At 40.8% G+C, this 21,794-nt stretch overlaps 2 protein-coding genes and 1 long non-coding RNA gene across 16 annotated transcripts in view; 1 reads left to right on the forward strand and 2 right to left on the reverse strand.

The window, feature by feature from the left end:
- LOC143270260 (dual E2 ubiquitin-conjugating enzyme/E3 ubiquitin-protein ligase BIRC6-like) overlaps positions 1 to 21,794 on the forward strand; it is a 310,541-nt gene that overhangs the window by 286,354 nt on the left and 2,393 nt on the right. For 4 of the 11 annotated variants that reach the window (XM_076559536.1, XM_076559537.1, XM_076559538.1 and 1 more), the window contains 3 exons: positions 16,250 to 16,441; positions 17,193 to 17,516; positions 17,727 to 17,769. In XM_076559536.1, the coding sequence (XP_076415651.1) occupies positions 16,250 to 16,441; positions 17,193 to 17,516; positions 17,727 to 17,769 (559 nt within the window). Of the gene's footprint in view, positions 1 to 13,673; positions 13,690 to 16,249; positions 16,442 to 17,192; positions 17,517 to 17,668; positions 17,770 to 19,533; positions 20,268 to 20,428; positions 20,597 to 21,794 lie in introns of those variants that run through there. The other 7 variants (XR_013047392.1, XR_013047387.1, XR_013047388.1 and 4 more) reach the window with 7 other exon arrangements.
- The window catches only part of LOC143270259 (putative Polycomb group protein ASXL2), a 316,750-nt gene that overhangs the window by 243,277 nt on the left and 51,679 nt on the right, over positions 1 to 21,794 (reverse strand). The window lies entirely within an intron of this gene.
- Positions 1 to 21,794, reverse strand: part of LOC143270265 (uncharacterized) — a 35,246-nt gene that overhangs the window by 12,924 nt on the left and 528 nt on the right. Inside the window, exons 2-3 of one of the 3 annotated variants that reach the window (XR_013047397.1) lie at positions 16,960 to 21,761; positions 16,196 to 16,399 (exon numbers count right to left, since the gene is read on the reverse strand). This is a non-coding gene — a long non-coding RNA (uncharacterized LOC143270265). Of the gene's footprint in view, positions 1 to 12,865; positions 13,002 to 16,195; positions 21,762 to 21,794 lie in introns of those variants that run through there. The other 2 variants (XR_013047396.1, XR_013047398.1) reach the window with 2 other exon arrangements.

Raw genomic sequence — 21,794 nt, forward strand, 5'->3', positions numbered from 1 at the left:
GAGAGGGCCTGGAACCTATTCCAACGGGCCCCGACTGTCTCTGGCCCAGGGTTTTTATAGAGACGCCAAGGGGGTGGAGCAAAAGACCTCCTCCCCCAGCACAGCCAAGTGCAGACCATCTCAGACACCTGCACTCAGGCCCGTGGTCCTGATCATCCTCTATTCGGACCTGCTGGGTAAAGCCACGAGGAACCCGAGAACGGGCTCCCACAAGAGGTGGAGGCATGGACATCAGAAAGAAGTTCAAGGTCATTCTTTGCTACAAAGTGAGTTCAAGGATGTCCCGAGACTCTATCTAAAACAAAACAACAAACAAAAACCAGGCAGCAACAATGAAAACAAAACAAAGACAAAAAGAAGAAAGGAGGAAAGACCTTTCAGTCAGGGATAATGCCCCACGCCTTTAGTTCCAGCACTTGGGAGGCAGAGGCAGGTGAGTCTGTGAGTTTAAGGCCAGCCAGTGAACTCACTGGTCTATATAGAGAGTTCCAGGACAGCTAGAGCTATATAGTGAGACCCTATCCACCACCCCAGCCCTCCCCCCCCCCAAATCAAGCAAACAACAACGACAACAACAACAAAAAAACCCAAACCAAAAATCCTTTCATCTTAAATCAAAGATTAGAAGACGCGGTGTATGGCTAAGGGATTTTTTGTATATGATTTTTTAACCCTTTTTTTCAGTGTGTATGTATGTGTGTGTATACATGTGCCCATGCCACAGCATGCATATGATCAAAGGACAACTTGCAGGAATCAGTCCTCTCCTCCCATCATATGGATTCTGGGATCGAACTCAGGTCAACAGTCTTGGTGGCAAGCACCTGTACCTACTGTCCATCCCTCCAGCCCCACATGGTATACTCTTGGTCTCTCCTCTAGGTTGCCAGCTGTAGCAAAAGTAAACAAATTGCCTTAATTTTCTTTATTCCAATATATTCTGCCTGTTATGATAGGTAGTTAATTTTTTAGTATCCACATCAGAAACTTCCATTCATTTTATTTACCCTTGGAACGACATCCACCATGCCAGCCCGTAGTTTAATGACTACACAGCTTAGGTGGCTCTGTATGCTGCTAAGCAACCTTGATACACTCTCCCCGTATGCTTTCTCCTGTCTCTAAGACAACTGTGTCATACGTTCTCTGTTCTCCCCAAAACCCATCTCCTCCTCTTCCTCAGGCCCGCCCCTCTTTATCCGATCTTCCCAGATGCCCCCTTCCCTTTGCCCCCTTGACTCTTTTTCTAAAAGCTTCTCTCTGTTCCATGCACATAGGGACTCTCTGCTCTGCTGTGAGACCTTTGCAAGTCCCCATCCCTCTACGCAAGTGGTTCTCAATTTTCCTAATGCCGCGACCCTTTAATACAGTTCCTCATGCTGTGGTGATCCCCCTCAACTGTAAAACTGTTTTCATTACTACTTCATAATCGTATTTGTGCTACTGTTGTGAATCATAATGCAAATATTCCTGGAGATAGAGATTTGTCAAAGGGATCTCTACCCACAGGCTGAGAGATGCTGAAATGTCTTCATGGATAGAATCTAGCTGGGATGTTCCATGCCTTGCTCTTCTTCTAGTTCCTTGCCTTCTCTGTCTTCCTCCTAAACCCGATGTCAAGTTCTGAGTGGTTTTCTTTGTGATTTATACATGCTCACACCCAGTCACAATCGAGCATACTAACTAGCGGGGTTTTGAGAATGATTTTTAAAAATCTGTGTGTGTGTGTGTGTGTGTGTGTGTGTGTGTGTGTGTGTGTGTGTATGTATGTTCCAAATGCATGTGGATGACCAGAGAAGCTTGTAGAGGGCATCAGAACCCCTGGAACTGGAGCTGTAGATAGTTGTTGGTTGCCATGTGGGTGCTGGAAAGCGAACCTGGGTCCTCTGGAAGAGCAGCCAGTGCTCTTCATGCCCAGCCATGTCTCCAGACCTTGTAATCATTTTTTGAGGAATGGCCTCATGTGGCCCAGGCTGGCCTCATGTGTATGTGGCTGAGGCTGGCTTTCACCTCCCAACACTACTGCATCTGGCACCACACATGTGGTTCTCCAACACCAGTTCTCATACTGCCTCTTCTATTAATCACTCCCCAATGTTCATTCGAATCAAGTTTCATAACTATAGGGCTTCGTGCATCTGGCATATTTCTAAATTCTTAATATTTAAATCATAGTCTTTCACAAAATAACCAGTAAGCACTCCCTTTTTTCTTTTCTTTCCTTTTTTCTTTTCTTTCTTCCTTCCTCTCTCTCTCTCTCTCTCTCTCTCTCTCTCTCTCTCTCTCTCTCTCTCTCTCTCCCTCCCTTCTTCCCTCCCTCCCTCCCTCCCTCCCTCCCTCCCTCCCTCCCTTCTCCTCCTCCTCCTCTCCTTCTTCTCTTCTTTTTGGTTTTTCAAGATAGGGTTTTACTGTGTAGCCTTGACTGTCCTGGAACTCACTTGGTACACCAGGATGCAGGCAAAGTTTCTCTCCACCTACCTGTTCCCAAATACCCAGCTGCCACTTCCCAAATAATTGACGCAGAGGCTTAATATTACTTATAAATGCTCAACCAGTAGCTCAGGCTTATTACTAACTAGATCTTACACTTAAATTAACCTATAATTCTTATCCATGTTTAGCCACGTGGCTCGGTACCTTTTCTCAGTGTGACAGTCTCATCTTGCTTCCTCTGCCTCTGGCTGGTGACTCCTGACTCCACCTTTCCTCTTCCCAGAATTCTCCTAGTCTGGTCACCCCACCTATATTTCCTGCCTGGCTACTGGCCAATCAGCATTTTATTAAACCAATTTAAGTGACAAATCTTTGCAGTGTATGAGAGCATTAGCCCACAACACCAGTGTGTCCTTAAACTCACAGAAATCTGCCTGCCTTTGGCCCCAGAATGCTAGGATTAAAGGCATGGGCCACCACTACCTGGTTTCTTTTTTTTTTTAAATTTTATTTTAAAAAGTTTTTTTTTTTTCATTTTACATACCATCTTTTTTCTCTTTTTAAAATTATTTTAACCTGGTGTGGTGTTGCACACCTCTAATCCCAGTACTCGAGGCAGCAGCAGGCAGGTCTCTGTGAGCTTGAGGCCAGCCTGGTCTACATAGTAAGTTCCAGGCCAGCCAGTGCTACATAGACGAGACCCTGTCTAAATATATATATAAAATCATGTGTCTCTGTGTGGTTATACACACATAAATGCAGGTGTCCCTGAAGACCAGAAGAGGGCATTATATCCCCTGGAGCTGGAGTTAAAATTGTGTATTTGTGAACCACATGATCTGGGTACTGGGAATTGAACTCAGGTCCTCTGGAAGAACAGCAAGTACTCTTAACCATCTAGCCATCTCTCGAGTCCATTCCTTTCTTTCTTTCCTCCTTCCCTCCCTCGTACCCTCCCTCCCTCCCTCCCTCTATCCCTCCCTCCCTCCTTCTATCCACGGCCCCAACCCATTCCTCTCTCCCTTTCTTTCTGTTTTTTGAACTTTTAATTCTCCTGAAACCTTCCTAGTGTTGAAATTCAAGTTGTGTGCCACCATGTTTTGTTTTATTTACTGAGACAGGGCCTTGAAAATCCTGGACTCAAGCCACCCTCCTGAGTCACTAGGACTTGAGGCATGCATCACCATGCCTTACTAAAGATACATCTTTGTGGTTTTATTTGTTTGCAGACAGACCTAGTTATATAGTGCGCACTGTTCGGAAACTTACTGTGTAGGACAGGCTGGCATGGAACTCATAAGAATCCTTTCTCCTCCACCTCCCTGAGTACTAGGATTGCAAGCATGAATCATCATGCATGACATAAAATTGAGTATTCATTGGGCAAGTCAGTCTATCTTTTTTTTTCTTTTCTTTTCTTTTTTCTTTTTCTTTTTTTTTTTTTTTTTTTTTTTTTTTGAGACAGGGTTTCTCTGTGTAGCTTTGGAGCCTGTCCTGGAACTTATTCTGTAAACCAGGATGGCCTCAAACTCACAGGGATCTGTCAGCCTCTGCCTCCCCAGAGTGCTTGGATTAAAGGTGTGCACCACTACTACCCAGCCTCAGTGCATCTTTTAAGAGATAACACCGAGGGCCTGAAAAATCTACATAAATTGCTCTCCGACCCTTACTGAGGAACAATGGCCTGGGCGGGGTGTGTGTGTGTGTGTGTGTGTGTGTGTGTGTGTGTGTGTGTGTGTCAGTTTTCTGTGAGGGTATGGCTTCTTGTAGTCACCCAAATCCAGTGGATGGCCCCACAGGCAGAATTATATGGTCAGCACATGTTTATGCTAAATGAAATTCTCAAAGAATTTAAAAAAATTAAAAAAATTTCTTATCAATCAGTAAATGACAATGTCAGGAGGAATCGAAACCTATTTAGGTCCTGGCTGCGTCTCCCCTCTATGTAAAAGATCTCTTGTTCAATCTACAGATTCAATGCAATCCCCATCAAAATCCCAACACAATTCTTCACAGACTTGGAAAGAAAAATACTCAACTTTATATGGAAAAACAAAAGACCCAGGATAGCTAAAAGAATCCTATACGATAAAGCAACCCTTGGAGGCATCACCATCCCGGACCTCAAACTCTACTATAGAGCTATAGTAATAAAAACATCCTGGTACTGGTATAAAAACGACATACGGACCAATGGAATCGAATTGAAGACCCTGACATTAATCCATGCACATATGAACACCTGGTTTTTGACAAAGGAGCCAAAACTATACAATGGAACAAAGAAAGTATCTTCAACAAATGGTGCTGGCATAACTGGATGTCAATATGTAAAAGATTACAAATAGATCCATATCTGTCACCATGCACAAAACTCAAGTCCAAGTGGATCAAAGACCTAAACATAAATCCAGTTACACTAAACTTAATAGAAAAGAAGATAGGAAGCACTCTTGAACGCATTGGCACTGGAGACCATTTCCTAAATAAAACACCGACAGCACAGACCCTGAGCACAACCATTAATAAATGGGACCTCTCAAAACTGAGAAGCTTTTGCAGGGCAAAAGACACAGTCAATAAGACAAAAAGACACCCAACAGATTGGGAAAAGATCTTCACCAACCCCACATCTGACAGAGGATTGATCTCCACAATATATAAAGAACTCAAGAAACTAGACATCAAAGCACTGAACAGTCCAATTAAAAAATGGGCTAAAGAGCTAAACAGAGAATTCACAAAACAAGAACTACAAATGGCTGAAAGACATTTAAAGAAATGCTCAACATCCTTAATCATCAGAGAAATGCAAATCAAAACGACTCTGAGATACCACCTTATACCTGTTAGAATGGCTAAGATCAAAAACACCAATGACAACCAATGTTGGAGAGGATGTGGAGCAAAGGGAACACTCCTCCACTGTTGGTGGGAATGTAAACTTGTACAACCACTATGGAAATCAGTATGGCGGTTTCTCAGAAAATTAGGAATCAAACTACCTCAAGACCCAGCCATCCCACTCTTGGGCATATACCCAAAGAATGCTGATACATACCATAAAGATACATGCTCAGCTATGTTCATAGCAGCACTATTTGTAATAGCCAGAACCTGGAAACAACCTAGATGCCCATCAATGGAAGAATGGATGAAAAAAATGTGGTACATATACACAATGGAGTACTACTCAGCAGAGAAAAACAATGAAAGCATGAAATTTGCAGGCAAATGGATGGAACTAGAAAATATCATCCTGAGTGAGGTAACCCAAACCCAGAAAGACAGTTATGGTATGTACTCACTCATTGGTGGATTCTAGATATAAAATGAACAATCAGACCACAACCCATAGAACCATAGAGGCTATATATATATAGCATGGAGGTCCGTAGGACGACTGTGGCATATAATAAATTTCAGTTTTACTCAATTATTGAAAAAAAAAATAGCCAAATGAATGGAAACACATGAACTATGAACCAAAGACTGAGGGGCTCCCAGCTGGATCAGGCCCTCTGAATAGGTGAGACAGTTGATTGGCTTGATCAGTTTGGGAGGCATTTAGGCAGTGGGACCAAGTCCTGTGCTCATTCCATGAGTTGGCTGTTTGAAACCAGGAACTTATGCAGGGACACTTGGCTCAGTCTGGGAGGAAGGGACTGGACCTCCCTGGACTGAGTCTACCAAGTCGATCACAGTCCTCGGGGGAGGACTTGTCCTGGAGGAGATGGGAATGGAGGGTGGGCTGGGGGTAAGGGGAGGGCGTGGGAGGGGGGAGAATAGGGGAACCCATGGCTGATATGTAGAACTGAATGGTATTGTAAAATAAAAAATATATATCACAAAAAAAAAAGAATGCAAAAAAAAAAAAAAAACATTTTCTCAATAAACTCCAACTTGCTTCAAGAAAACAATGGAAAAATTTGTGTTAGCAAGATATAAAATCGTGCATAAGATTTTAAAAACATTTCAAAATGATTTGTCATAGAATGCTAAATAAATCTGAATTGTCAAACTAGAAAAAAAAAAAAAAGATCTCTTGTTATAATGAGCATGTAAGGATGATTTGAGGACCAGATGGTGGTGGCACATAACTTTAACCCTAGCACTTCAGATGCAGAGGCAGGTGGATCTCTGTGAGTTCGAGGCCAGCCTGGTCTATAGAGTGACTTTCATTCAGGACAGCCAGGGCTACACGAGAAACCCTGTCTCGAGAAACCAAAAATAAATAAATAGATAGATAAATTAATTAATTAATTAAAAAATAAAAGAATGATTCGAGGGGTAGAGATATAGTTCAGTTTAGAGCACTTATCTAGTATGAGCAAGGCCCTCCATTCAATTCCCAGTACAACAAAAATTAACAAATTTGAAAAATGTATTCGGCCTCTGAGGAGTCCGTGTGATTATGAGGAACATTTGAGACAACTTCAGAATGAATAGTCAAATTCCTCGGGGGGGGGGGGGGCGGGGGGGGGACCAACAAGATGCTGAGGACATCTGGCTGGACAAAGCCTGTGCTAACTAAAGAGTCACACAGCTGGGCTGTTCCCAGATACTTCTGGCTGGCCTCCAGTTCCTCTGCTTTCCTTCCTGTTTCCTCCAGGCCCGCAGCATTTAGCCACCTGCAGCCCAGCTCAGCCCAGTCAGCTCTAGTTTTCTCTTCGTGCTCCTGTGTCTAGTTCCTCCTTATAAATAAGCAGTCAATAAAAAAAAAAAATGCATCTGTGGTAGTGAGACCATGTCTCAAAAACTAAAAACAATAGCAACCACAAAAACAAACAAAAAATGCATCTATTGGCCAATGAAATGGTTCAGCAAGTGAAGGTACTTGTTGCTAAGACTGATAACCTGAGTTTGATCTCTGGGACCCACAAGATGAGAGGAGAGAATTAACTCCTAAAAGCTGTCCTCTGACCTGCCACACGTTTGCCATTGCATACATGCACCCACACACATATAGAACAAATAAAATACAATAAAATACATAAATAAAAACAATGCAAATATAATAATGAAGACGCAGACATGTCCTTGTTCTCTTCCAGTTTCTGGTATTTAACTCATAGTTGAAAACGACTCTAGAACTTGTTATGTAGCCCAGGCTGTCTGGAACTCATAATCCTCCTGCCTCAGCTTCCCACTGTGTCTGGCTCTGGATTATGTGAAGGTTATAATTCAACATATTATCTGCCTTCTCCTTTGCTCTATGCTCCTGCTGGCCGTAGCCCTGCAGAAGCAAAGTCTTGTACTTAGTGAAGTGCCAAATCCCACAGAAGGGGAAGAAGTGGGGATTCGCCCTCTTTGATGACAAGGTATACTAGGATAGAAAGCTCACATTCATTGATGTGTATGTCCAAGTTCCCACATGTGTAATAAACTTAGATGGGAAGTCTGGCCCAGACCATCAAGTTTTGCCCTATATAGCTACTTGCTGAAGGTCACATTCCTTCTAATTGCAATATTCCCTCCAAATTGAAACATTTGCTCCAAGAAGGTAAAGGAGCCTCAGGAGCCTCAGATGATAACAGAAGGTCACATGCCCAGAGAACAAAAAAAAAACCTTGATTTTTGAAGGTGCCTACCAATGGTATAAATGGCGGTCAACAGTTGCTGGGATTAAGATTCTGATCAGGGAGGGCGGTGGTGGCGCACGCCTTTAATTCCCCACTCAGGAGGCAGAGGCAGGCGGATCTCTGTGAGTGTGAGGCCAGCCTGGACTACAGAGTATAGTCGGACTGTTCTTTGGGCCGCCAGCTCACAAATAACAACACGGAAACTTATTATTAACTATGAAAGCCTGGCCTTAGCTTAGGCCTTTTCTGAACTAGCTCTTATAACTTAATCTGTTTTTATTATCTAGGTTCTGTCAAGTTTCTCGGTTACGTCTCCTCTGTACCACATGTCTGACTTCTTCAGTGCCTTGCTGGCATCTCTCATAGGCCTAGATTCATCCCGAGTTCCTTCCCCTGCCCGGAAGTCCCGCATATTCTCTCCTGCCTAGCTATTGACCATTCAGCTCTTTATTAAATCAAGCACAGTGACACATCTTCACACAGTGTAAACAAATATTCTGAAACCTTTGCCCCTTTTTGTCTAAATAAAAAGGAAAGGTTTTTAACTCTAACACAGTAAAACTGTATAGAATTAGAGCAATTATCTGGGACTGGAGAGATGGTTCAGTGGCTAAGAGCACTGGCTGCTCTTCCAGAGGACCCAGGTTCAATTCCTAGCACCCACATGGCAGCTCATAACTATCTGTAACTCCATTTCCAGGGGATCTGACACCCTCACACAAACATGCAGGCAAAACACCAATGCAAATAAAATAAAAATACATTTAAAAAAAAGAATAATTGTCAAGTAAGGATTGCATTTACAATGTGCAGTCCATTTATATTTGGCAAATTTGAAGAAACTTCTATATTACCTATCCTATCTTGGCGAGTTCAAAGTTTCATACCTAAATTATTTTCTATCATAACTTCTATTACCAATCTCAAAATATTTTTTTGATGTTAAAATACTTTCTTTGATAAACAAGCTTTTATGTCCCTCAACCTCATAACTTTTACATCTCTTTTGTTAGTTTTTTTTTTTTTTTAAATTTGGTAATAAGGCAAACTATAAAACTTTATCTAGTTTTTTAACCTCATCAGAGACCGCATACATTAACTGAGTAAATAAGAAGTGCAGGGCTGGAGAGATGGCTCAGAGGTTAAGAGCACTGACTGCTCTTCCAGAGGTCCTGAGTTCAATTCCCAGCAACCACATGGTGGCTCACAACCATCTGTAATGGGATCTGGTGCCCTCTTCTGGCCTGTAGCCATACATGCTATATACATAATAAATAAATTAATTAAAAAAAGAAAGAAAGAAAGAAGTAAGTGCAGAGCAAGCAATGTGCAACCAAGCCCCCAAATGATGACAAACATTCTTAACCCATTGAATGACCAAAAACTACTCACCCTACCTCTTGGAAATGTGGGTGTTGTATATTTTAGGCTGCTTTTTGTTGTCTGGGGGTGATGACATTTTTATGGGACCTTGAGAAAACTGGGATAATGGTCAAGTCCTGGGAGAGCTAGCTGTATTATTTTTTGTTTAGTCTCTGTGTGATGGGAAAGTGAAGTACTGGGTGGGGTAGTCTGTGAGTGAGGACCATCTCAACTAGCAGCTTTAAAGTTGTTCTGGATGTAGAATTTTGAGGAAACTGTAACAGAGGCATTCTAAGAGGCTGGATCACTTGGGCTACTTGTTTTTACTGGTGTCTGGTCTTTTTTTTTTTTTCTGAAAACACGTAATTTTTTTCTCTCTGAGACAGGGTTTCTTTGCATAACAGTCCAGTTGTCCTGGAACTTGCTTTGTAGACCGGGCTGGCCTCAAACTCACTGAGATCCTTCTGCCTCTGGCTCCCAAGTGCTGAGATTAAAGGTATGCACCATCACCACCCGGCAAACTTTAAAGGTAACATATATATCAGCATCAACACAAGTATGGAATGTGCAGTGTGCACAAGTCAGCTAAAGATGATTTTTTTTGTTTTATGTTTGAGCAGGTAAAAGGCATCTGTCAACTTTATAAATCCATTTGGACTGTATAACCAAATTGTCATTAGCACTCTGTAGCCAACAAGATTTATCATATTTCCTTTAGTCTCGGAGCTGTTCCCATGTAGAAGGATCAGTTTATATGTCACCTGTCTTGTAGCTAATTTTTGTTGTTTATGTTTTTCCTTTATGTCTGTAACCAAGATTTTTTAGGAGGGCTTCCCCAATCAAACATGATCTTTATTAATTTTGAAGAAATCCATAGCTTTTTGTTTTATGTGAAAACAAAGGCATAACCTCTCTTCCAATGCAACACAATTTTTGACTTTCATTCTAAAGTTAAGACATCCTTAATATTTATATGCTGGTTTAATTTAGTATTTTTTTATATATGATCTAATTATCTCTCAGCAATATTTGCCCTTTGCTCATCAGCATTTCAAACATTTAAAGTCAATAGAGCAACATACAGGATCAGAGCATCTTGTGTATTTCCCATCCTTACATGGCTATTTTTTTTATATTACTTCACTCCTTTTTTTTTTTTTTTTAAAGATTTATTTATTTATTATGTATACAGTATTCTGCTTACGCACCAGAAGAGGGCACCAGATCAAATTACAGATGGTTGTGAGCCACCATGTGGTTGCTGGGAATTGAACTCAGGACCTCAGGAAGAACAGCCAGTGCTCTTAACCTCTGAGCCACCTCTCCAGCCCCTACTTCACTCCTTTTTAAAATACTTTATTTTATTATTTTTAAACTATTTATTTTATGATTGTCTATACTCATTTTTTCTTTCTTTAGCACCTAAGCATATTTTTAAGCACTCGGTAACCTGTTCAGAGGTTTTTTTTTCTGGGCTGTACCTGGCTTTTGTGTGTATCTGTCTGTCTGTCTGTCTGTCTGTCTGTCTGTCTGTCTATGTGTATGTATGTGTGTGCACACCTGCACACGGTTTTCTGACTGCCACACAGCTCCGATTAACACATTGCACTGGCTGCTGGCTCTGCCCCCTTTGGGTCCCACAGGCACGCCCAGAGCACTAAGCGTACCAGAGAGACTGTGGTTCACCAGGAAGCCGCATCCATCTCCATGTTTGGAACTTTTATTAGCTTTCTCAGGCACTATGTGGATTTATATGTCCCATGTTGGACGCCAAATGTAACTGGACTTTTCTTTGGGACATGGAGACTTATTATGAAAGCTTGATCTTAGATTAAGCTTTTTCTCAACTAGCTCTTATAACTTAATGAGTTCCAGGACAGCCAGGGATACACAGAGAAACCCTGTCTCAAAAAACAAACAAACAAACAAGATTCTGATCAGGAAAACCACCTAACAAGAGAGAAATTTGGCCAAGCTGGAGTTTTCTGAGCTTGCACTCATGATGGGCTCTCTGGTGATGCAGCTGCTTTTGTCCGTCATTCCTGCTCCTTCTAAGTCACCACTCACCCATGCTCTTGTTAGTGACCCCAATACAAAACTCACTGGTTCTCATATTGGACATTGGTGCAATTCTTACTTTGGTCTGTTGTGGGCTCTCTTACTGAAGTGAGTAGATGAGCATGTTGTGTCTCTGTGTTTTCCCAGGAAATGTCTGTCACATAATACCATTGCTATTGCTCCATGTAGGGTCAGAGGCATGGATTCTGAGCAGAATCAATGTAGAGCCGGTTCCCAGTCATGACCTGACTTTAGGCAAGCATGTTAGAGTTGGCAAATTGGTCAAGACTGGTTAGGGTCTCAAGCTCTTAGAGGTCTCCCTGGTTTGGCTTGAGTTGGGCCTTCTTGAGTTGACTAGAGACAGGCTTTGAACTGAGGTGGCATGTACCATGAATCTTATGTATAGTGTTGTGAGTTATTAAAGGGATTGGTGAAAATATATATACGTATCAATTGCCAGAATCCTGTGATCAGTAGCTGATGGTCTCTCATCCTTTTTATTTTCTTTCTAGTTAATATAGCCCTTTTGAACTGAGAGGTAAGGATGTAAACTCAGTGGGTGAGCACTTGCCTACATGTTGAAGTCCTGGATTTGTTCCCTAGTATAAATAAGTAAAGATAAATTTAAAATTTGAGGAAAGGTATCAATCTTTTACTCAAAAAATCCACATGTAGGTTGAGTGTGATGATGCACCCCTTTAATTCCAACACTCAGGAGGCAGAGAGAGGCAGGTGATCTCTGTGAGTTCCAGGCCAGTGTTAGTCTCCATGACAGTCAGGGCTACAAAGAGAGACACCCTGTTTCAAAAAGCCACAAAGGAACCCACATTTATCTCACACACACACACACACACACACACACACACACACACACACACACACACACACTTTTTATTGTTGGTTCTTTTTTGACACAGGGTCTCTCATACAGCCAGGGCTGACCTGAAACTTGCTTCTCAGCAGACCTCATGGGCAACCTTAAGCTTCTAATTGCCTTAGTGCTAGGAAGCCAAGGATGGGCCAGGACACCGCTTTTGAGACAGGAAATATTGCCAATAAAAGGAGGTTGTATGAACTGCTGGAACCCATCTAGTGATCTCTTACGTGCTAGACAATAGGTTGTCTCTAGAGTTGTGCCTTCATGGTGAAGGCACTGGAAAGGCTGAGCAATGAGGAGGGCAAGTTCAAAGGCTGCCCAAGCTACAGACAGAATTCAAGAACAACTGGATAATTCAGGGAGACTGTCTCAAAAACAACAACAAAATGGTCAGGAGTATAGCTGAGTGGTACAAGGCTAACACAAGGCTGCAGGTTCAAAACCCAGTATCCAGGGGAGGCAGGAATGTTTGCACTGAGGTTTATTCCTAGCCCCCTATACATGCATTCTGTATCATTAACAACAAATACTTTCAGCCGGTGGTGGCGCGCACCTTTAATCCCAGCACTCGGGAGGCAGAGGCAGGCAGATCTCTGTGAGTTCGAGGCCAACCTGAGTTGATCGCCAGCTTTCTCGCCGGGCTACCGGTCTCCGGAGAAGGGAGGTCACTTGGCCCTGCGACCAGGCTGAGGGCCTCGAAAGCACGCGCAGAGGGCGGCGGTTAGGGTCGCCTTGGAGAGCCCCGATTGGATGCAGGCAGGAGGAGGCTTGTGCGTGCATCCAGCCCCGGGAAGGAGAGGGGAGCGCTGGAGCTCGGTGGCGTTTCCCCCCCGCCGAGACGCTGGTGCCACCAGACCCCGGGGCCCCCGCTTATCTGGCTCTGGGAGCCAACGGCAGGTCACGAGGCTTTTGTGTTTGCCGTCCGAGCTGAAAGTGCAGGAGGTGTTTAGAAACGAAGTAACAGGTGGGACTTGGAGAATTTTTTTTTTTTCTGTTTCCGTAGAGACCTACTCTGAATAAGGCAGCAATGCATGGTGGGACGTGTAGTTTACCGGGCCTCCACTTTTCTTTAGCCAAAGTGAAGGTGGACCGACGAAATTGTGTTTAGTGGGCACACACACCCCGCCCCCGCCCACAATTTTGTTATACGGAATTTAGAAATCATTTCAGAATGAGTGTTAGTGAGGTCTTGTTTTGAAAAAAAAAGTTAAAAACGTGTATTTACGAAGAAACGTTACTTTAAGGAGAAATTGAAATTGTTGTTTTGCCTGCTTGTATGTCTGTGTGAGGGTGTTGCGTCCTCTGGAACTAGAATACAAACAGTTGTTTGTGGCTGTGTGGCGTCTGGGAATTGACCCCGAGTCCTCTGGAAGAGCAGTAAGTCGGTGCTTTTAACAGCTGAGCCATTGAGTTCTTTATACTGTTTTTTTTTTTTTAATAAAGATTTATTTATTTATGTATCTTATGTATATGAGTGCTCCATTTGCATGATGGAGAGGGCATCAGACAGAAGAGGGCATCGGCTCCGGATCCAGATGGTTGAGAGCCACCATGTGGGTGCTGGGAGTTGAACTCAGGACCTCTGGAAGAACAGACAGTGCCCTTAACCACTGAGCCATCTCTCCAGCCCTATACTGTTGATTTCTAATTTTTTTTCATGTTTAATCATATTGTCATAAGAGTAGTTTGTTTAAATTGTGTTTTGTAGTTTGAACAGTTCCAGTAGGATTTTTTTTGTGAGACACACTGCCCTCCTGTGGTCAGAATAAGGTAGCTGTTTTGGAAAACTGCTAGTCTACATTGTGCTTGTGTAAAAGAATATAATATGGTATGCCTCCCTTGGATCCTTCCCACCTTAAAGAGTTTTCCTCACTTTTCCTTAGTAAATCTACACTTGCTGTGGTTTTAAAAAAAATAAAGAATTGTAATAGTTTAGTATTTTTGCTCAGAAATATTTTGATTTTTCTTCTCTGGTTTTTCTAGTGTATGTATATATTTTTCTCATTTTTAAAATAACTTATTTAAATTTATTTTATGTACATTGGTGTGGAGTTGTCAGATCCCCTGGAACTGGAGTTACAGACAGTTGTGAGCTGCTATATGGGTGCTGGGAATTGAACCCGGGTCCTCTGGAAGAGCAGCCAGTGCTCTTAACCACTGAGCCATCTCTCCAGCCCTCATTCTTTATATTTATGTTTATAATTATATTTTGGCGTAAAAAATTAAAAATTTTATAATAAATAATTTTTGTATTTTTACTGGGTGGCTGTTGCACACGCCTTTAATCTCAAAGGCAGAAGGATCTTTGTGAATTAGAGGTCAGCATGTTCTACAGAGTGAGTTCTGGGACAGCCAGGGCTACACAGAGAAACCCTGTCTTGAAAAATGAAAACAAGGAGGCAGAGCCAGGCGGATCTCTGTGAGTTCGAGGCCAGCCTGGACTACCAAGTGAGTCCCAGGAAAGGCGCAAAGCTACACAGAGAAACCCTGTCTCGAAAAACCAAAAAAAAAAAAAAAAAAAAAAAAAAAAGAAAAAGAAAAAGAAAAATGAAAACAAAACAACAACAAAAGGATATATGTATTTTGGCCTAAGTCTGTATTTCTTCCATAGAAGGACTTGAATCGTTCCTTTAACTGATTTACTGGATACCTTATTTAAGCAAGTGCCATTTCAACCTCTTCATTATAATGTAACAGGCCTCGTATCGCTCAGTGGTAGATACCAAGTGTGCTCAAGAGTCTGAATTAAGTTCCTAGTCCTGTCAAAGAAGCAGATCTAAAAATACCAACAACAGGAAACGTCACAGCTTATAACCCTGGGCTTTGGTTATAGAAAGGATAGAGTTTTAAAAGAATTTATCAGTTAATTTTAGTGTGTTGTCCTTCAAATTTTTCTTTGTATCTTTTCATTGTGGTAATAACCACTAAGTTTAGTTAATGAAGTGTGTTGATGACACTTCAGATTTAAAGTACATATATATGTATTGAGGTTCTAGTAAGGTGAAGATTGCTTTGTTTTCTTTTTTTGGTTTTTCGAGACAGGGTTTCTCTTGTAGCTTTGCCTCTTTGCTGGAACTCGCTTTGGAGACCAGGCTGGCCTCGAACTAACAGAGATCCACCTGGCTCTGCCTCCCAGTGCTGGGATTAAAGGCGTGAGCCACCACCGCCCGGCTATGACTCAAATTTTTGATTTGAGATTTGAGATCTAGGACCCTCTTAGATCTTGAGTATCAGTATCGGTAACACTACATTGCAGTGTTCGTATGTATATGGTGATACTGGTGATTGAACTCGGGTTTCTGAGCCTTTTAGGCAAATGCCCTAGCACTGAATTGTAGCATGAATCTTAAAAGTTCTTATTAATAAAATCAAACCTGGAGCCAAGTATTGGGGTGAATGCTGGAAGGTCAGAGAGACAGAACAAGCCACAGCTAACCTCACCTGGCCAACTTCTCAGCTGGTCTTGTTTCCTCAGACTGGAAGCCTCTGTGTCCTCACATCCAAATGGCTCTCAGCTGAACTGCTGCTAGAAGCCTGAAAGCTTAACCAGCCAAATGCTTCTAGTTTCTGGTCCTCACGCCTTATATACCTTTCTACTTTCTACCATCATTCCCTGGGATAAAAGGCGTGAGTCACCATGCTTGGCTGTACCCTTGAACAGATGGATTTCTGCCTCTGGATTAAAGGTGTGTGCTACCACTGCCTATCCTCTATGTTTAATATTGTGGCTGTTCTGTCTCTGACCCCAGATAAGTTTATTAGGGTGCACAATATTTCGGGGAACACAATACCACCACACTGAATGAAATCCCAGCCTCTTTTTTTTTTTAAGTCACATACTGAATATAATTTTAATGTCAAATTATGTACTTTGACTATGTACCTCTGTGAGCCTTTTCTTCATCCTGGGTCTATGTTTGTTTTTTCCTTGTTTTAGGCAGTGAGTTCCTTCGGGGTTACTCCTGCAGTAGGTGGACTATCATCTGGGACAGCTGGGGAAGCCTCGACAGCCCTCAGTTCAGCAGCCCAGGTAGCTTTGCAGTCTCTCTCTCACGCAATAGCTTCAGCCGAGCAACAGCTACAGGTGCTGCAAGAGAAACAGCAGCAGCTTTTGAAGCTTCAGCAACAGGTTGGAGACTATTTGGCTCTTTGTTCATGCTGTCTCTAAACTTCAAAAGCTGAAAAGTACTGTAAAAATGACCATTATTTTCATAAAGGAAGTAGGTTGTTCAATCTGAGCTAATCGTTTGCAACAGAAAATTGAGGTAAAGTCTTTGTGATATGTTTAAATGTATTAAACTTATATGAATGCATTTTTAATACATGATTGAAAGAAAATGATACTTTTTGTTGAGTCTTGAAGTTAATTCTATTTTATGTTTAAAAACTCTTGGAGAAACATTGTAAAGTTACCAGTTACAATTTTCATGGAATAGAGAATATAGGACATTAAAAAGACCAATTATATTAATTCAATTCTAAGTATAGCAATAATGATAATATGGTTTATAGATTTAATTGCTGACTAAATGCAAACTTTGCAAATTGCTCTTGAGAACTTAGGTCAGTCAGCATTGATTTATTTTTGGTTCATTTTGTTTTTAGCAGAACTTGGTTTTATTATTTACATTTAATTGTTCTGCTTACTTTTCATCTTTTGCTCCATTTCTAGTTCCCTAACGTACAGGAAATTTGTAGACAGCATTTCAAGACGTGTCCTCGTGAGGCAGGGCTTCCTGTGCTGTTGAGTCCAGTTTCATCTTCATGTAACGAGGATCTAGTTGATCCTGTCTAACTTCATTATATGGAATCATAGAGTGTTCCTCACAACGTAGGTAGTCAGGATTCTTCTATAGGTGTTGCCTTTGTTTCTTTTACAGAAAGCAAAGCTGGAAGCCAAGTTGCACCAGACAACAGCTGCAGCAGCTGCAGCATCAGCATCAGCATCAGCAGCAGGTCCTGTTCACAACTCTGTGCCTTCCAACCCAGTGGCTGCCCCTGGATTTTTCATCCATCCATTTGATGTTATTCCACCTACTCCAAAAACAACACCACTTTTTATGACTCCACCACTCACTCCGCCCAACGAAGCAGTTTCTGTTGTGATTAATGCCGAGCTTGCACAGCTTTTTCCAGGCTCAGTCATTGATCCCCCAGCAGTGAATCTTGCTGCACATAACAAAAATTCCAACAAGTCTAGAATGGTAAATGGTGTTTTCAATAGATAATAACTTTTCTTTTATAACATATTTCAAAATGTGTATCAGGAAATGAGACTAGTTAGTTTAATGCTATGGTTAGATGGTTTTTTAGAGCAAGAGTAGTATCAGTACATTTACATTGTTTTCTTTTGTAGAATCCACTTGGTTCTGGTCTAGCCCTTGCAATTTCTCATGCCTCACATTTTTCTTCAGCCTCCACCTCACCAGTCCATTATTATAGAGCAAATGCATTCAGGTAATCTTTGCATTTTTCAAGTTATTTTTTTCTTTCCTAAATCTGTTGGCCCTTTTATGACTTATTGCAAACAAATTACATTTGCTACCAAGAATAAGAGCCATGGAAGGTGCAAGTTGTATAGGTTGGCTAATTACATTGAAAAAGTGAGACTATTCTATCTAAATCTTGCCTATTGAAATATGAATGATACAAACAGTCTGCTTGAACTGTAGTAGTTGCTCAGTTACCATTATGCCAGAAATAAGGCTGTAAGGTAGTGTCCTGAAGCTAGCATTATATCTACATTTCTGTCATGCAGTATTTCAGAAATCTGTAATTGGTGTGGGAGTATGCATATTTACAAATAAATCTTAGCTATCTTTTACCTTCTAATTCTATTCAGTTTTATACTAAAGCAACAGCAAAATTTTAATATCCTTAGGAGGAAAATGGACATATTATATCTGTGCTTTTCATTATATTAATAATTGAATCTTATTTGCTTTAGAAGAGGGAATTTAAAGCTTATAACATTCTCTTGGTATTTTCTGCACATTTAATTATTAATTGGTAGGAGCTTTGGTGCTAATAACATAGAGGGAAAATTGTTGCTCTGTATGGGTACAGTTGTTTATACTGTACATGAACACAACTGCATCCTACGAGCCTGTGAGGAAGTGAACTAGACTTTTATTTATTGTTTCGGAAACTCTTGGAAATTGCCTTTTCTTTTAATATAGTTCTGTCAAATCAGCACTATTCCTGTACATCTTAGTCATTTTTTTTCTCTGCAGAGTGTAGATGGTAAAGATTGCTAAACTGCCCCTCATACCAATTCAATGAAAAAGAATTATGGTATTATTAATGATTTGCATTTCACTTCAGTAAAGGGATTTGCTTTTGTTGTGTATAAGACCAGAAATAGAAATCTGTTCTCAAGTTTTCTGATATGGTGCTGACCTAGAAAGACAGTGCTTGCTCTATTTATTCTGGGGCAGCCACTTGAGTTGTCTGTATCTTCTGGAGGCCTTGAGGCATTTTTAAAAAGCTTTCTTTTTAATTTGTGTAGTGTGCACGTCTGTCTGCATGAGTTTGTGAATGGATATGTGTGTGTGTGTGTGTGTGTGTGTGTGTGTTTGCATGCATGGTGTCTGTCTTATCTGGCTTTGTGCACATGAGTTCAGGTGCCCACAGAGGGTGGAGGAGTTGGATTTCCCTGGAACCAGAGTTAGAGTTGGTTGTGAGCAAGGAGCCTGATGTGGGTGCTGAGAATCAAATATGGCTCCTGAAAGAGCAGTATGTGCTCTTTTTTTTTATTTTGAGACAGGGTTTCTCTGTGTAGTAGTCCTGGCTGTCCTGAAACTCATTTTGTAGACCAGGCTGACCTCGGATTTAGAGATCACCTGCCTCTGCCTCCCCAGTGCTGGGATCAAAGGTGTGCGCCACCACCACCCAGCCTATGATTTATATTTTTTGATGGTACTGTTACTGTGTAATTTCAACCATGCTTTACCACATATTAAACCCAGTGTATTAGACTCTTGGCCCAGAAGTTAACAAGACTCTTACAAATGAAATTACATCTTGGTATAGCTAATCTATCTAGTGGAGAAACTAAGACAGAAAATGTTCTGTGTCTGAATAAAAGACAGGTACTTTATTAGATATACCTTTTAATGTATTCGCTGACTTAGTTGTTAAACTATAATGTTTGAAATAAATATGAGAATTTACTCTAGCTGAGTGCTTTCGAATTAACTGTCTTAAAATTTTTGACCTCAGGCTTTCAAAACTCTAGCATGTAGTGAGTAGTTGTTCCAGCTTTGACCCGGAAGTACTACCTGCATTGAGGCTTCTGGTAACTGTCATGCCTACGAGCTGGGATATGCTGGCTCTCTTGGTTCCTGGTAATCCTGGTTGTTGGATGGTAGATGAAACAGAGTTCTCCAGAGAACACCGCTGGGCTGCATTTCACCTCTCCCGGACCCTGTAACCTATCCTTTTACCTGTTGTAAATAAAACCCCCAAATAAACCTCCCTTTTAACTACATGGAGTTGCCTTAATAGTTCCATCATCACTAGCAGATTTTTGTTGAGAGGTCAAATCTTGAGCCTTGACATACTAAGCAACTAAGAGATTTTATGAATAAGTATTGATAAAGCTATTTTTACTTATCTACTTATTTATAGTTTAATAACTTGAATTTTTTTATGAAGAATTGCTTAATCTGTTTTTGAGTATATAATTTGGTTATTTGATCCCTATTTTGGTGGGTCACTTACTTCTTTTTCCTTCATAGAAGCCAGGAGATTTATGACCTTGGATTCTGGAAGACCTATACTATTGACGGATGTACTGATTCCCACTTGTGGAGACTTGGCCTCCTTATCAATTGACATATGGACGTTAGGAGAAGAAATGGATGGGAGGCGTTTGGTAGTGGCAACTGATATAAGCACCCATTCACTTAAGTCTTCATGACTTAATACCACCACCTGTGTGCAGATTCATGAAGGTAAAGAACTTCAGGAAAGTAAATGTGTATATTTTTCATGTTTCTTAGTAATACATTGACATATAGTTGAAGAAGTAAATCTGTATTTTTCCAAATATATAGCTCAGATTTTTTTTATTGTATCACATACGTGTTTGCTTATTTTTAACTCTTCATTTCAGATAACTGTCATTAGGATTTTACTATGGACATACCTATATCTTGCCTTGGGAAAGTAAACTGAAGTTGATGCATGATTCTCTAAGAGGTGAAGGCGAGTCTGCCAACCAGCCAGAAATTGACCAGCATTTAGCAATGATGGTTGCTTTACAAGAAGATATACAGTGCAGGTTAGTAAAAAATTGTTCATATATTATTAAATTATTTCTGTATCTACCTAGAAGGGAGAAAAGGAGTGTTCCCCTTGTTCTGAATTCTCTCCAACATAGATTGTTATTAGTGTTTTTGATCATAGCCATTCTGACAGGTATAAGGTGGTATCTTAGAGTCGTTTTGATTTGCATTTCCCTGATGACAAAGGGTGTTGAGCATTTCCTTAAATGTCTTTCAGCCATTTGAGATTCTTCTTTTGAGAATTCTCTGTTTAGCTCTATAGCCCATTTTTTAATTGGATTGTTCAGTATTTTGATGTCTAGTTTCTTGAGTTCTTCATATACTTTGGAGATCAATCCTCTGTCAGATGTGGGGTTGGTGAAGATCTTTTCACATTCTGTTGGCTGTCTTTTTGTCTTATTGACTGTGTCTTTTGCCCTGCAAAAGCTTCTCAATTTCGAGAGGTCCCATTTATTAATTGTTATTCTCAGTGTCTGTGCTACTGGTGTTATATTTAGGAAGTGATCTCCTGTGCCAATGTGTTTAAGAGTACTTCCTACTTTCTCTTCTGTCAGGTTCAAAGTAACTGGATTTATGTTGAGGTCTTTGATCCACTTGGATTTGAGTTTTGTGCATGGTGACAGATATGGATCTATACAAATTCATAGAGACAGAAAGATAAGACGTTATCTCAAGATGGAGAAGAAAGGAATATAGAGCAGTGATTTCTTAAGTACAGAGTTTCTGTTTTGTGTGATGGAAAAGCCCTACAAATGGACAGTAGTATCAGGACATAATATGAATGTAATAAATCATATCATAAATATAGTTATTGAATGAATACTGGGAATGTAATCAATGAATATCACAAATGTAATTAATATGAGTGTAATAATGAATATCATGAGTGTAATTAATATCTTGAATGTAATTCATGCCTCTGAATTGTGAACTTAAAAATGGTTACAGTTGCAAATATTATGTTCATTAAAAAAAAATAAGGTGGAATGTAATCACCATACATTATATGTGTGTATGAAATTGAAGACAGCGATGTTGTAAAATAGAAAGTGGTGATGGGGTCATGGGCCTATGAGGATGCTGGACTAAAGTCTATCAAATTGTGCAGACAGGCAAATTGTATACTCTGTGAATTATTTGTCAATAAGGATTTTATAAAACCTTAAAAAGCCGGGCGGTGGTGGCGCACGCCTT

The sequence above is a fragment of the Peromyscus maniculatus genome, chromosome 22 (assembly GCF_049852395.1).
Source record: "Peromyscus maniculatus bairdii isolate BWxNUB_F1_BW_parent chromosome 22, HU_Pman_BW_mat_3.1, whole genome shotgun sequence".
In the NCBI taxonomy this organism is placed as follows: Eukaryota; Metazoa; Chordata; class Mammalia; order Rodentia; family Cricetidae; genus Peromyscus; species Peromyscus maniculatus.